The sequence below is a fragment of the Lacerta agilis genome, chromosome 5 (assembly GCF_009819535.1).
Source record: "Lacerta agilis isolate rLacAgi1 chromosome 5, rLacAgi1.pri, whole genome shotgun sequence".
NCBI lineage: Eukaryota > Metazoa > Chordata > Lepidosauria > Squamata > Lacertidae > Lacerta > Lacerta agilis.
The window spans coordinates 58766710-58781147 of NC_046316.1; the positions used below are offsets into that span (position 1 = coordinate 58766710).

Genomic DNA, 14438 nt, shown 5'->3' on the forward strand with positions numbered 1-14438 from the left:
ACAGTAAGCATACAAAGAGTTGCCATTCTGATACGAGCCAGAATTTCCAACGGTTAACAGTTCTAGTAAATGGAGAAAGAATGAAATGGAGAAGGAAGAAAAAACCCTGTCCCAAGCCCTCTCACACTAAGGATGATTCCATATACTAAATTTGCCTTTGTGAGGCAAAAAATAAGTGAAAGACCAGCTTATGAATGTGGCACGTGCGTGCTTAGGGATCTTAAAGGTAAAGGTAAAGGTACCCCTGACTGTTAGGTCCAGTCGCAGACGACTCTGGGGTTGCGGCGCTCATCTTTGTGGTTTAGACCACAGCGCCACCCGGCTGAACTGCAATTCCCTTCATCCCTGGCCATGGCCATGCTGGCTGGAGCTGATAGCAGCTGGACTCCAAGTGCCAGTGGGTCACACATTCCCCATATCTGACTTAGATCTAAGCACAGGAAAAAGAAAATCAAATGGTTCTATATGAGGCAGGTGGGGCTGCCAGATATGGAGTGTGGAATATTCAACCCCCTTTCAACTTCCAAGTGCTGCAGGAGGAGGTAAGCCAGCTATTGCTCCTTCTGCCTGTTCCCTCCTAGCTCTTTCATCCACCCTCTCCCCTGCTTCCTGTAATTGATCAGAGCGCCAGGTATGCCTCACAGAATGAAGGGGAGGAGCAGATGACAGAGTTGGCAAGAGAACAGGCAGGATGTCTCTTGCCACGCTGGGAGATTTAAAGGCGTATTTTATTTATTTCAAAGCATTTTTATACTGTATAACCCCTCTTCAAAATGGAGACCAGAGTGGTATGCAACAGATAACGAATTAATACCTAATGCGATACACCTGCCAACCTAGCAGTTCGAAAGCACGTCAAAGTGCAAGTAGATAAATAGGTACCGCTCCAGCGGGAAGGTAAGCGGCGTTTCCGTGCGCTGCTCTGGCCACATGACCCGGAAGCTGTACGCCGGCTCCCTCAGCCAGGAATGTGAGATGAGCGCCGCAACCCCAGAGTCGGACACGACTGGACCTAATGGTCAGGGATCCCTTTACCTTTACTGCTATACAATAAAACACCAACAATAGCAGCCATAGAAAATGACAGCAGCTAAATAATGCAAAACACATTAAATGCCTGGGTAACTAAAAACCATAGAATCGTAGAATTTGAAGGGCCCTCGAGGGTCATCTAGTCCAGTGTTTCCCAACCTCGGGTCTCCAGCTGTTTTTGGACTACAACTCCCATCATCCCTAGCTAGCAAAACCAGTGGTCAGGGATGATGGGAACTGTAGCCAGAAAACAGCTGGAGACGGAGACCCAAGGTTGGGAAACAATGACCCAGTCCAACCCCCTGCAATGCGGGAATCTCAACTAAAGCATCAGCGACAGATGACAATCCAACCTCCGCTTAAATACCTCCAATGAAGGAAACCTTCCAAGGGATTCTTTTAGGCTGCAATCTTCACCATGTTTACTCAGAACAGAAATAAGTCCCTCATTGGATTCAATGAGGTTTACTAGCATATAAATGGGGTACGGGCTGTAGCCTTAACCTAGTACCAGAAGGATTGTAAAGGAGGCGCCAGGTATACCTCTTTAGGGAAGGCATTCAGAAACTGGGGTGCCACCACGGAGCAAGTCCTTTGAGGTTTGCAGAGTGCACACTGGAAGCTGTGGGTTGCCAGGCTTGTCTTATCTTTCATCTTCAGCTTCCTTTCCATAAAAAAAGAGCAACCTGTTTCTTGGGGCCGCAGAGGGGATGAGTGGACACTGCAGATTGTTTTGTTCACCAACATTGCTCTATCCACTAATAGGCTTTTTTTGGGGGGGGAATGACAGAAAATGACACTATCCCAGATTGTTCTGATTACCAAAGCCTCGCTGCTACCCCTACTTAAACTACGCTGCAAGGTTCTGCTAGTTCATGTTTTGTTCATTGGTGCAAATGTCTGTACCGTATATACCCGAGTATAAGCCGACCCGAATATAAACCGAGGCACCTAATTTTCCTACAAAAACCTGGGAAAGCTTATTGACTCAAGTATAAGCCGGTTCACCTTTGCCGCTGTGGAGGAGGAGGAGGAACGAGCAGCCCAAAAGCAGCCCTTTGGGCTGCTCCTTCCTCTTCCTCCTTTGCCAAGTTTGCATTTATGCGAGCAGTTCAGGAATGGAACAAGCTGCCTGGGGAGAGTAAAGAACCGCCGTTCTTGTACACTTCTTAAGGAATAGTTGACTGGGGAGAGCGGGTGGAGGCATGAGCGGAGAGAAAGGGCTTCTTTCTCGTCGCCCCCACCGCCCGCCTCGCTCGAGTATAAGCCGAGGGCAGCTTTTTCAGCACAAAAAATGTGCTGAAAAACTAGGCTTATACTCAAGTATATACGGTAGCTTACTGCTTACTGCTGAGATGCCTCTAGAGCTGTGTACTAATAAAAGAGCATGTTAAAGCCTTCAATTTGCCAAGTTATACTTGGCACTGGCTGGAAGGCAAGGATTATTTTAAATTATGGGATTCTTGAGTGTGGCCAGATCATTTGGGTTTTAAAGCTGCTCTGATACTCTGCAACCACTTCTGCTGTTTAAGTATCTCTCCTTCATTCAATGTCTGCCCTCTGGCTATTTTTCTTTCCCTGTATGGGAGGGTGGATTTTTGGAGGGCAAACAATGCATTGTTTCTTAACCCTTTTTTATAAGCCATCTCAGCAACCTTTCTCTAACCCTATAGGAATTGGACAATATTATTATTTTATAGCCATCTAAATCTTTTTCTTGGCTTGCCTACTGTCCCAGAGCAGCCTGATCATAAATGTTCATTTTCACATTAAGTGCACCAGATTTAGGATTGGGTTGTCATCTGCATCCTGTGTATGTTTAGGTGGGAGTAAGTCTTATTGATTCCAGTAGGACTTACTTCCAAGTAAACATCAGGCAGCGTGTCATTTCATGCCTCTTGTGGCCTGCTCTCCAGAATGTTTCCAGTGATATCCAGGATATCCTTTTTAAATTTATTTGTATTATGGTATCAAATAAGAGGTGATGTCTAGCCTGGCTGGTATATTGTACATTGTGGTTTTTAGATGATGTTTATTATTTTTGTTACTGAATGGGAAACACTAAAAATGCTACTTTGTTTTTGGCTGCCCTGATTAATATTAAGTGAAGCTGTCAACAGTGGCTTAGTGTGAATGTGCAAGTTCCCAGAGGAGACGGTGGCCCCTTTGTAACTCCTCCTCCTGTACTGCCATGAGCTTAGCTATGGTTCGGCTTACTTTCATCCAATCCCAGGTTTGTGGTTTGTGTCACTCCAGACTAAACATGAGGGGCAACTGAATATTGTTCTTGTGTTTACAGTTTGTGGTTTGTCTGGAGGAGACAAACCATGAGCCTGGGATTCAAAGGACACTCTCAGCCAAACTATGGTTTAGTTCAGCAGCAGGAGGACCATGAGAGGAGTGGAGCTGCTGTAATCTCCTCTCCAGGAGCCCTCATGCTTGTGTGTTCAGGCTAAGGCATGGTTTGACTTAGGGTTACATTACATGCAACCCAGTTCATTGTTATATTTTCTAAAGGCATCTAAAATTAGATGTATTAGCTTCAGCAAGGTTGCTGTCTTCCCATGCCATTGGAGCTAACTTTGCTATTTCCCCCCTGAAAGTACAGCACCTTCCTACTTCCTTCTTAATCACCAAGCATTTCTGTGATGCTTTGACATTTCAGAAATGTAGCAAAGCCTCAGTCGCACCTGACAGCAAAGCACTATTTGGCCCATAATAATTGTGGCAATCAGTCAGTTGTTTAAAGCTGAACAACTGATAAGTGTTAGTGAGTACTTAGGCATGAAATCTGGCAAATACAATTAGGTATTCTTGTACCCTCAACCATTCAATTGTCATTTTCTCTAGGACCCTCAGAATCTCATTTTGCTAGTCTGGAAGAGAATCTATTTCCTATTCTTACCTAATCTCCACCAACTTTCTTAATATCTGATTTTAAGATATGAATTTAGCCCAGCTGCTTTCCTTAAGAGAATTTGTTCATTTTTAATGTGGCTTTGGTTGCCCATAACTCATTCTGAGCTCTTGATTTCTTTTCTTTGCAAATCTCAGCTACTTCTACACTGCCTGTCTGGTTAAAGATTTTTTTTGAACATTTATTTACTGATTATATAGACTCCTTCCATAGCTGTCAACTTTCCCCCCTTTTTTAAAAGGGAAATTCCCTTATTCTGAATAGGATTCCTCGCAAGAAAAGGGAAAAGTTGACAGCTATGACTCCTTCCTTCTGTGATTGTTTTCCTGCTCCATTTTAACAATTGAGCCACTGATGGTTTTCCAGAATTATTTCAAGTCCAGATACAAGTAATCTTTGTCAGAAGGTGGATTTAGTTATAATTAAACCAGTGCAATTTTATCAGTTGAACAGTCCTATAAGAAACAAGATATTTAGTTCCTCAGTAAGCCAGCTTGCTAGTCCTGAATCAAATCACCCACAGCATGTCTACAAACGCCAGTTTCATAGTTGTGCTTTATGCCAGTTTAATTGTTATTACTTTCCCCCAACAAAAGATAAGAATTATAGTTTTTGTTAGGGGCCTGAGAATTCTGCTACTGGTCCTCTTCATGGAATGATAGTTCCCTGAGGAAGGGACTCATCAGCAACCCAGCTTAAATTTGTAGCATAGGCATGTCCTCATATTTCAGAGAGTGAGAAACTAATATTTTCAATGTACTGAATCCTGGCGCATTGCCTTTAGTTTTCTCGGTTAGTATCTTACTACCTTTATTGTTAAGAATCTACTTCAGTCTTCCCCAAGTTGGTGCTCTCCATGTATTTTGGACTATAGCTTAGCATGGACAATGGTCAGGGATGGTGGTCAGGACAACGGCCAGTTACAGTCCAGAGTATCTGGAGGGTACCAGATTGGGGGAGACAGAAAAGCCTAGTACTTAACACTTGCCTCTTCTTTACTTTTGCACCAGATTGATAAAGTGGGCTAAGATCTGGTTGCAACTGCATGGAAATCCCCAAGGGGGACAGAATTTGTGCTGTGTTGTTTTTCTCCTTGGCAACTCAAGAATCCCGAGCTTCTAGCTGCTGGCTTCTGGAGAAATTATTTTCCTTTGTTCTTTGCTTTACAGTCAATTAAACCCAAACCAAACCAAGCCAAATATCAATTCAATGGCAGAAGATAATTATATTTGAGAAAAGAGAGAACAATCTATATTTGCAGCATTGAACCAACCCCCCTCCCAAAAGAAGCAGAATAAGAGAAAAGAGTTGAAGATATTGTGATGCAAAAACATTCAGAGACAGGTGAGTTGAGCAGGAAGGAAATGGAGAAGGGGAAGCAGGTAGGATAATGTAGCTGGTAGTCAATAGGGTATCTTCTGCCCCACAAAAATAAGCAGTGCATGAAGACTTCGGTTGTTGAGTGTAAATGGTCCCTCTGTGGAAGCAGCTGTCATGCAGCCCTAAAGAGGTAACGCAGTAAATACGGCTTAATCATCCTGAGACCACAAAGCCAAAATATTCCTCTTTTGGGGAGATCCCTCAATTTCCAGCTGTAAGAAGAAATCTGCACAGCCACCACAGTTTGTTCTACCTTTTGCTTCTTGCTCAGATAAATGCTATCATCTGAATGGGTCCCAAATGTAACACTGTCTGTGGGTTCGTGACTGCAACGCAGTTATCTATGAAAATACAGTCATGTTGTCATGGATGCCAAGGTCTCCACCAGATTTCCTAGCTTATTGAGAGTGTTAGGCAGGGTTTGTTCTAGGTGAAGCCAAGTGACTTCATCTAGAAAGAACTACATGAGCTGAGAACACCCTTCCTCATTATTTAAGCAGTAAAAAAATAGGCATAATAGTTGGAACTGTGCCATTAGCTTTTTCTACTTTCAAAGGATAAATCAAAGATTGCATTCCTTTCTTTCAGATATGCAGAGGCGAGCCTTCCACGTGGTCCTGTCAGCCAACAAGAGAGTCAGTTAACACTTCCTTATTCTTCTGCGGTTAAATGTGAATGAGACATACTTGCTGACCCTGAGCAGCTTCAAACCAGGGCAAAGAGCCACCCAAACAAATCCTGCAAAGCTATCTCACACAGAAGGAGGTTACATTAAGAACATCGTCTGGCTCAGACTCTTTTCCTTTGATGATGTAATAAAACACTCTTTCATAGGCCCATTTGCCAATGACAGGTCTGCTTTGAAGAGGAGTTATGTTACAGGCTATTCAAGCTGTTCATGGATTCCTCTCTTGAAGAAAAAATAGGAATTGCACCAAGGTGGCATGGGCTACTGGTGGATCCAAACCCAATGTGGCTTGACTGCCATGTTTTGCTTTTGGACAATTCAAAATTTGACTCACAGTCTATGCAGTTAAAAGAGTTAGAGCATGGAAGAATAGCAGCTAACCTGGGTATTCAATTCATATTGAAACATAGAGCCATTTTAATATCTCCTCTTTGTGAGTTTTTCAGAGTTCTCTTCTGTGCTGTTCTGTTACAGGAACAAATACACCGGGGGGGGGAATATTAGCTCTTTAGGAAGACCTCTGTGTAGGCTTACACTTCATCATGGGACCAAGCTGGCCTTTAATGACATTCAAATGCCAACCATGGAGTAAGCTCTTGGATTTGGGGTTCAATCCTTGCCGCATGTTTAGGCCGTTGTAACACATCCAGCACTTGATTTGCAATTTTTGCCACTGGACTAAAGTCAGTCCCATGGCGAGAGTGAGTTCTGGCGGAGCTCTCAATCAGTGCTGCTGCCAGAGAAAACTTAAAAACATGTTCACATGTGACAGATGTGGTCAGAATGAAGAAAAGAAAAGTGTCCAGAACTGAAAGGAAAATACAAAAATATTAACAGAGAGAAGCATGGCCTACATCTAAGCTGAAAGGATCCCCAAGTTGGTGAGGTTGTCATCGTCGTCATAGACCAAACTGACTTGTTATTCATACATTTAAAGTACCCTGAGTTTGCTTTCTACTGCCAAAAAAGGCTCCTGCCTTTTTTATTGTCAACTTCTCTCTTTCTGGTTTCCTCACTTGGCAATCTCTGCTTTCTGCATTCATAAGCCTCTGAAATGGAACGCCTAACCAGCTTCTGCTTAAAAAAAATAAATAAAATTAGAACCAAGCTAGCAAAAGACACTGCTGTTGTAAGAGTTTGGGGGTGGGGGTGGATAATAATGTCCCCTCCTCTTTTCCCTTCTGACCTCCCCCAGTGTTTTCCCCCACCTAAGCTAAGGGAAAAAAATAAACAAAAGAAAATTTCTTATCATGTGTAGGATTTGGTGACCCAAGAGGGCAGCACAGCGAGATGCCAAAAGTCTTCTGACATACCTTTAAAAAAATAAATAAGTGAAGCTTGGTTTCTTTGCCAAGTTTGGTGTTTTAACAGCAGCTTCTGGGGTTCTAAAGAGTCCGAATAAATGGAAAAGATCCCACATCCCATCTGCAGGGCTACGTCAGACATGCCGTTTTCCATGTCTGTTTGTTTGCTTTCAGACAGGGCTGTGCAATTCATGGCTGCCTAGAACAGCTCTCCTCAGAACAGTCCCAATTCTCGCCACAGTCCAACCAGAGCAGTTTTGAGAGTTTCTCCTCCTTAGACTGTGGTGCTGCGGAGGAGAAAAATCCCCCTGAACCATCAATGTTAGTGTTATCCCTGCCAGTGATATTTAGAGAATGTGGCTATGTGTGCATGTATATACAAACCCCACCGCTATTTCAGTTCGGCTGCCGAATGCCAACCCTGTTATTTTCCACTAAGAGTTCATAATGCTGCCTCCAGACTGATGTTTCCGAAGCAGATTCAGAAGCCAGGAGATCTGAAGAGATGAAGGTTTCTTTCCATAGGCTTTCCCCCTGTGCGGTTGACTGCCACTGGAATGGAGAACTGCTGCTTCTGAAGATTGTCCTTTTGCTTAGTTGCAGATTAGTCTCGAGTTCGGTTCCTCCTCCTCAGGAAGAAGAAGCTGCTCTTTTGGGGAGGTCCCAGTAACATCGGCACTTGGCTTTTGTGGGTGATTTTAATCTGAACGGAAGAAATAGCATTGGGATTAGAACATTGCTGTTTCTGCACAGCCATTATGCCAAGAGCTCAAGGAGCATAGGAAGCTGCCGTATGCTAAATCTGACCCACTGGTCACAGAACCATCGAATTGTAGAGATGGAAGGGACCCCAAAGGTTTTCTAGTCCAACCTCTTGCAATGCAGGTCCACCTGGCTTAGTACTTTTCATGCTGACTGGCAGCAGCTCTCTGGAATTTCAGGCAGTGGCCTTTCCTAGTTCTGACTGGAGATGCCAGGGGTTGACCCTAAGACATTCTGCCCTATACCTTTAAAGCAGTATTATATCACCTTATGTGCCCCCCCCCCAAGAATCAGGGGAGCTGTAGTTTGTTAAGGGCAGTGAGAGTTGTTATTTCCCTCAGAGACCCATAATTCTCAGAGTGGTTTATCAATCATCCCGCATCCCAAGGAACTTTTGGACTTGTAGCTCTGTGAGTGGAATAGGGGTCTCTGAAGCTTCCTTAATGAATTGCAGCTCCCAGGATTAAGTGGTATAAGCAGTGTTCGAAATTAGCCAAGCGTATTTTGCACCTGGCTTTTGACCACTTGCAACCAAGTGAAGATGCCTTGGATAAGTGACCCAGTGGGCACCTTGCTGTGTATTGTGTGTGGGTGTGTGGGGAGCAGGGACAGTATCCCATTGAGAACTGGGCAGTTCCAGTAGGCCACATCTGCACTTGAACATGTGTCTGATTTTATCCAGCAGCCCTTTTAAACTGCAACAGTGCTTTCCCTTTCATGGATGGAAGCAGGATGAGGAGCCTGTGGTCATCCAGATGTTGTTGTATAAGACTGCTTTAAATGTATGGGGTGCCAGAGTGCCCTCCTGTGACCCGATCAAGCCACCGTCAAGAGAGGCACTGCTCACAAGTTCCACCCCCACCCCTGTTGCATCAGGAAGCAGGGAAAGGAAGGACAGGTCTGCCCAGTTCCTTATGCAACATGAGCAAGGCTGCTTATCAGAATACCAATCAAACTGGAGGCAGCACTGTGATAAGACCATAAGACCTCTGGGTGGATGTGGAGGCAGGACAAGCCCCTGGGATGGTTCAGGGGCGGCAGGCAGGCTCTCAGGAAGCCACATAAGCATTTCCTGTCTGACAAGTCATCTGCCACAAGGATAAAGCCTCAATGCAATATGAAGGATGGGGGCTGGTATCCAGCATCACACGGAAAAAGGAACTGGATCCCTAGATGCCTCCAGGTGCTCAGCACAATTGCTTTTGGGAAGATTTTTATACCACCACCAGTATACAGTTACAACCAACGCTTATCTGTCAAAGGGTTTCAACTCCCGTAGGGAAACTTAAGGAACAGAAAAAGCACTATACAAGGTTTTAAATGACCAATGAGAAAAATGTTCCTAATGTTATTTCCTGACCACTGGTGACATTTGTATGAACACATGAATCTTAAGGTCCTTTATTTTCAGCTTTAAATTGTTCATTGCAACATTCTGTTCTACTCATTCACAAATAACAGAGGACAATCTGTCTTTTTTACATGTCTAACACATCCTCCTTTGATCTTCAGATGGTGTACAATGGTGTGGAGACATAGAAGATACAGCAATGTCCATAATGTTGCAGCAGTGTACAACTACCATAGGTCTCTCCCTCTTTCCCCTTTGATTTTCCATTAGGAATACAAATGTGATTGTCATTGCTGAGAAAGGGTTTGAGAATATGACATCAAAGGAGACAGGAAAATCATGCTTCCTTCTTCTAAAATTGTAAGAGGGCTATTTGCTAGGATATTATAGTTATTTTGCTTCATTGTTTCCATGTGAAATAAAAGCTTATTTGAAATGTAGCCCCTTTCCAGGATCCACAACTGAGATCTGGGTCTCACCTGCAGTTCATTCTCCAGAAGAGGGACAGCCAACATGGTGTTCTCAAGGTGTTCTCATCAGCCCCATGCTAGCATGACCAATGGCCAGGGATGAAGCTGTAATCCAACAACATCTGCAGGGCATCACATTGGTCACTCCTGCTCTAGAAATCAATCTTCCATAGCTTCTAGCACTGACAGATGAGCTACGCTTGCATATCCCAGATCCCTTTCATGACATGCAACTACTCACTGTGCAAGGTGGCTGCATCCAGGGCTCTCCATCCACTTGCATGGGCAAAAGCTTGGTTGTCCTGGAACCCACAAACAACACACAGTGAAAAAGTTAACAAGACTGAAGCAGATAAGCCGGGGCAGAAACTGCATCTTGTTGCTAGCTGATAATAACAAATATTTTTGGCAAAGAGGGAGAAAAACAAGGTGGTCTAGCCCTCCGTTCTATTACTCACAATGGAGATGGCTCAGCAATCTGTTGAGGAGTGCAAGGAAGACCACAGTCAATTTCTGTATTTCAGATCCACCTCTTAAATGTCATTCACCTTATATGTGAACCTGCTACCTGTTTTCCTAGAACACTCCTTGTGTGCAAATGATTTTTGTTCTAATCTCAAACACACCTCTATATTTTTGCCCATTTAGGACTTTTGCCATCTCATTTTCAAATGCACCACTAGAAGGCTAGAAAATTGGAACTTAGTATTAAAAATAACAGAGAGGATTGCAACAAGGACCTGCAACAGAGGTCAAGGGAGAGGAATGCAAGGTACCTTCTTCTTCGCTTAAGTCTCTCACAGACCAGCTTGAAGCCTCTTACAACCTGCCCAAAGGAACCCTTAACTTTCTCCTTCCTGCTGCCTTCAACCAGATGTCAAAGGTCCTGGAAGGAGATTGTCACTCAACCCAACTATGCTCCCCTGGTCCTCTCAGCTTCCCTACCTCTTAGACATGGTTGCCTATGCCACATGCCTTTTCTGTTTCTCATACGTACGAATAGGCAGTCAGTAGCCCTTACTCACAAGCAGGTTATAGTCCCAGTTGCTGTCAGGAGGAGCATTAAGAGCTGCAGTGACCAAAGGTGCGTTGATCGCCTTGGACTGTCCAGTAGGCATGGCTGCCTACCACCTCTACAGCCAGTCTGCTGCTTCCTTTGCCTATCAATCTCCTTACCCAGGACTAATTAGGAGGTGGAAATACTTCTTGGCCCTCCCAACAGAACTTTAGTCCATCCTTCTATAGTACAGAGTGCTGCATTTTATGGGTGCCATAGCTTCCTCAGCTCTACAATGTTATGCGTGGCTTAGGCCCAACAAGACATCAATTTGAGCCAACAACAAAAAACAGATGTCAGTCTCTGCTCTCCCCCACTCCCCACGTGATGCTTTCCTGCCTGTACTGTGATTTCATGCTTTGAACACCACCCAGAGCTCTCAGTAGACTTGGGCAAAAGCAGGATGCAAGGACCAAGACCCTGGGGTGGTCAGTACCTGATGGTAACGGAGGAACACTGAGCTAGCCTCTTGCCAGCACTTTTCAGTCCAGTATAGATCTGCCCCATCTCCATCGCCCCTTCAAGGCCCACAACTTCCAGGAGTTGATCGCTGAGATCTAATGAGAGAAAGGGTAATGTGTGAATAAAACAAATACAAGCATGGGCTTTGCCTTCCATGAGCATAGCGCAAAGGGTGGGAGGAGTGAGCAAGAGAAGCACTTAGGAGCAGAAAATGTGGTCTGAAGGCAATGTCTAGAACATCAACTTCAAACTTATTGCAACAGATACACTATCATACACAAAAATGCTCAAGAAGATGAGCTTAGTCACATACAAAAAGTCTCCTCAAATCATCTCCTTTGAGGTGTTGTGTGTGTTTTACTCTGTGCTGTATGCAGCTCAATATTTCTTGAAGTAGCTAAGATGGAAAAAATTGAGGCCAGTGCCATCTGAAAGAGCACCTCTCAAGCTTCAGATGGATATATACATGCAACTTACGTGTGGTACCTTTAAAAACTATTTAATATGGGCACAAGCCAGCCAAATTTGGCAGCAATTTCCATGGAAAAGTTTAAGAGCATACAGAAAAGAGTGAAAAATAATAACAAAAGGGGGTGTGAGGAATTTACTTGGGGTGCGCGTTTTGTAATTCTGGGAGACTTTCTGTGTGTCACAGAATTCACCCTCTTGAGCATTTTGGTGTATGATACACTTTTGTTTCAATAAGTTTCAGGTTAAACCATAGAATACATAGTCCAGTCAAATAGCACCTTCCTATGCTCACCTTGCAACTGAATTCTCAGGTAAAGCAGGGATATTAATTCAGAGCTGGAAAAGAGCACTAAACTGTCAAGGAGTTTCTCTGCATTTTGCTTTGCCTTGAGATGAGTTAGTTTCTGCTCTTATGTGGGTCCTCACCTGGAAGACCTCACCAGTGTTAAGGTCACAATATGGGACAGGTGTTGTGGCACGAGCCATGCCACTCACCACTCATGATATTACAGGCACCATCTATTGGTGCATGCAACTCTTATGCCACCACATTACTAATACAGTGGTGCCTCGCAAGACGAAATTAATTCGTTCTGTGAGTGCTGTCGTATAGCGAAAATTTCGTCTTGCGAAGCACCAACGGGGGAAGAGCGGTTTGACAAAAAAAGAAAAAAAATCGCAAAAATTTTTCGTCTTGCGAGGCAAGCCCATAGGAAAATTCGTCTTGCGAGTCAGCCTTTCGCTAGCGAATGCCTTTCGTCTAGCGAGTTTTTCGTCTAACGAGGCATTCATCTAGCGAGGTACCACTGTACCACTCCAGATCACAATGATCTAGCTAGGAAAAGAATCATATTTTCTGGGGAAATGTTTCAAGGGCTTGAGAAACATGATATCCCTGAAACAGAAGCCCTTCCTTGGAGGAAGATGTCTTGATCCAATACAAACTAAAAGGAATCATAGAATTGGAGGGATCCCAAAGGACATCATGGCCAACCCCCCTGCAACGCAGAAATCTCAATTAAAGCACCCATGGCAAACGGCCATCCAACCTCTCCTTAAAAAGCTCCAATGAAGTTCACCACCTCTCATTTCTCATGGGAGTTTGTTCCACTGTTGAGCAGCTCTTACTGTCAGAAAGCTCTTCCTGATGTTTAGTCGGAATCTCCTTTCTTGTAACTTGAATCCATTGGTTCGAGTCCTATCCTCCAGAGCAGGAGAAAACAACTTTGCACCATCCTCCCTGTGACAGCTCTTTAGATATTTGAAGATGGCTATCGTATCTCCTCTCAGGCTCCTCTTTACCAGGCTGAACATACCTAACTCCTTCAACTGTTGCTCATAAGGCTTGGTTTCCAGACCCTTTACCATCTTGGCAGGAGCATCAACTGTGCATGGGGTAGCACAGGGTGACACACTCGTAGATTGTGCTGCCCAAAAGTGCTACCGATGGTTGCTCATTTGTTGCACATCACACAAATATCTTAAGATGCCTTTTGGCTCAAGGGTATAACATTTCTTCCAGGCACTGAAATAATGAGGCAGCTAATGATAAATAGCTGGGCCTTGCCCTGTCCTGTTTTGGTGTTTGTTTGGCAAATCCTGTTGCCTAAGCTCAGCTGCGCGTGTGTGTGGTCTATTTTTTTGTTTCCTTTTCTGTGCAGGGAAAAAAGCATGTCCTAGATTAACAATGAATAGCAGACAAGGAGAAACAAATGTGAAAGCGGAGCAAACTGGAGGCTTTTGCCTACTTCACACCCAACCATTTGTCCATGCCAAGGATGCACCTGCAGTCCTAATAGTAAGAGTCATTTCCTTCTGCATTGCCGCGAACCAGCATTTTTAATTCTCCAAAGCTAAGCCTGGCTTGAAAGGCCTCGAGAAATTGGCATCGGTGGCCTCAGACTATCCCACAGCCTTAATTTCCTTCCTTTGCTCAGTGGAGCCCTTTGGACTAATATGTTCCATCTCTGAAATATGGCACAGTCTACACAGTCAATAATGTTTTTCTCTGTTCTTCTTCTTCTTCTTCTTCTTCTTCTTCTTCTTCTTCTTCTTCTTCTTCTTCTTCTTCTTCTTCTTCTTCCAGGACACAAGAAACGTAATTAAGCTGTGGATCGAAGCTACTTGCAGCTCAAACCTCAAAGGGCTCTGCTGTAACATGCTAACTTGGGCAAGAAGGAGGTGTTTGCTGACAAAGGTCTGAAGATCAGACTAATAGCAGATCATGCAAAGCTGCGCTGTTAAGTCAATTCCTTTTTGAGACTCAAGCCTAGTTTATAAATAATCTGTGTTTTTGTGTACTGCAGAAGTAGCTGCTCCAAAAAGCAATAATTGACATTCCTCAGAATCAACCCTGCAAACCTTATCCCGATATGCTGGATAGTGCTTGTTTTTAGGTTAGCTATCCATTATTACCTGTGCAGGCAACGTAAAGGCAGCATGGAAGCTCACAAGGCTGCTGTGTGCCAACTCACCTGTGAACCAATCATTCCAGGAGGTGAAGAAGGGGGAAACTTGTGGAGGGGGGGAAAGCCAGGTGGGCTG

At 44.1% G+C, this 14438-nt stretch overlaps 1 protein-coding gene across 1 annotated transcript in view; it reads right to left on the minus strand.

Annotated features, from left to right (window-relative positions):
- Positions 1 to 7235: 7235 nt before the first annotated feature.
- The window catches only part of DGKG (diacylglycerol kinase gamma), a 177095-nt gene continuing 169892 nt past the window's right edge, over positions 7236 to 14438 (minus strand). The window contains 3 exon segments of the mRNA XM_033150090.1: positions 7236 to 8024; positions 10146 to 10206; positions 11398 to 11518. Of these exon segments, the coding sequence (XP_033005981.1) occupies positions 7926 to 8024; positions 10146 to 10206; positions 11398 to 11518 (281 nt within the window). The 3' untranslated portion in view covers positions 7236 to 7925.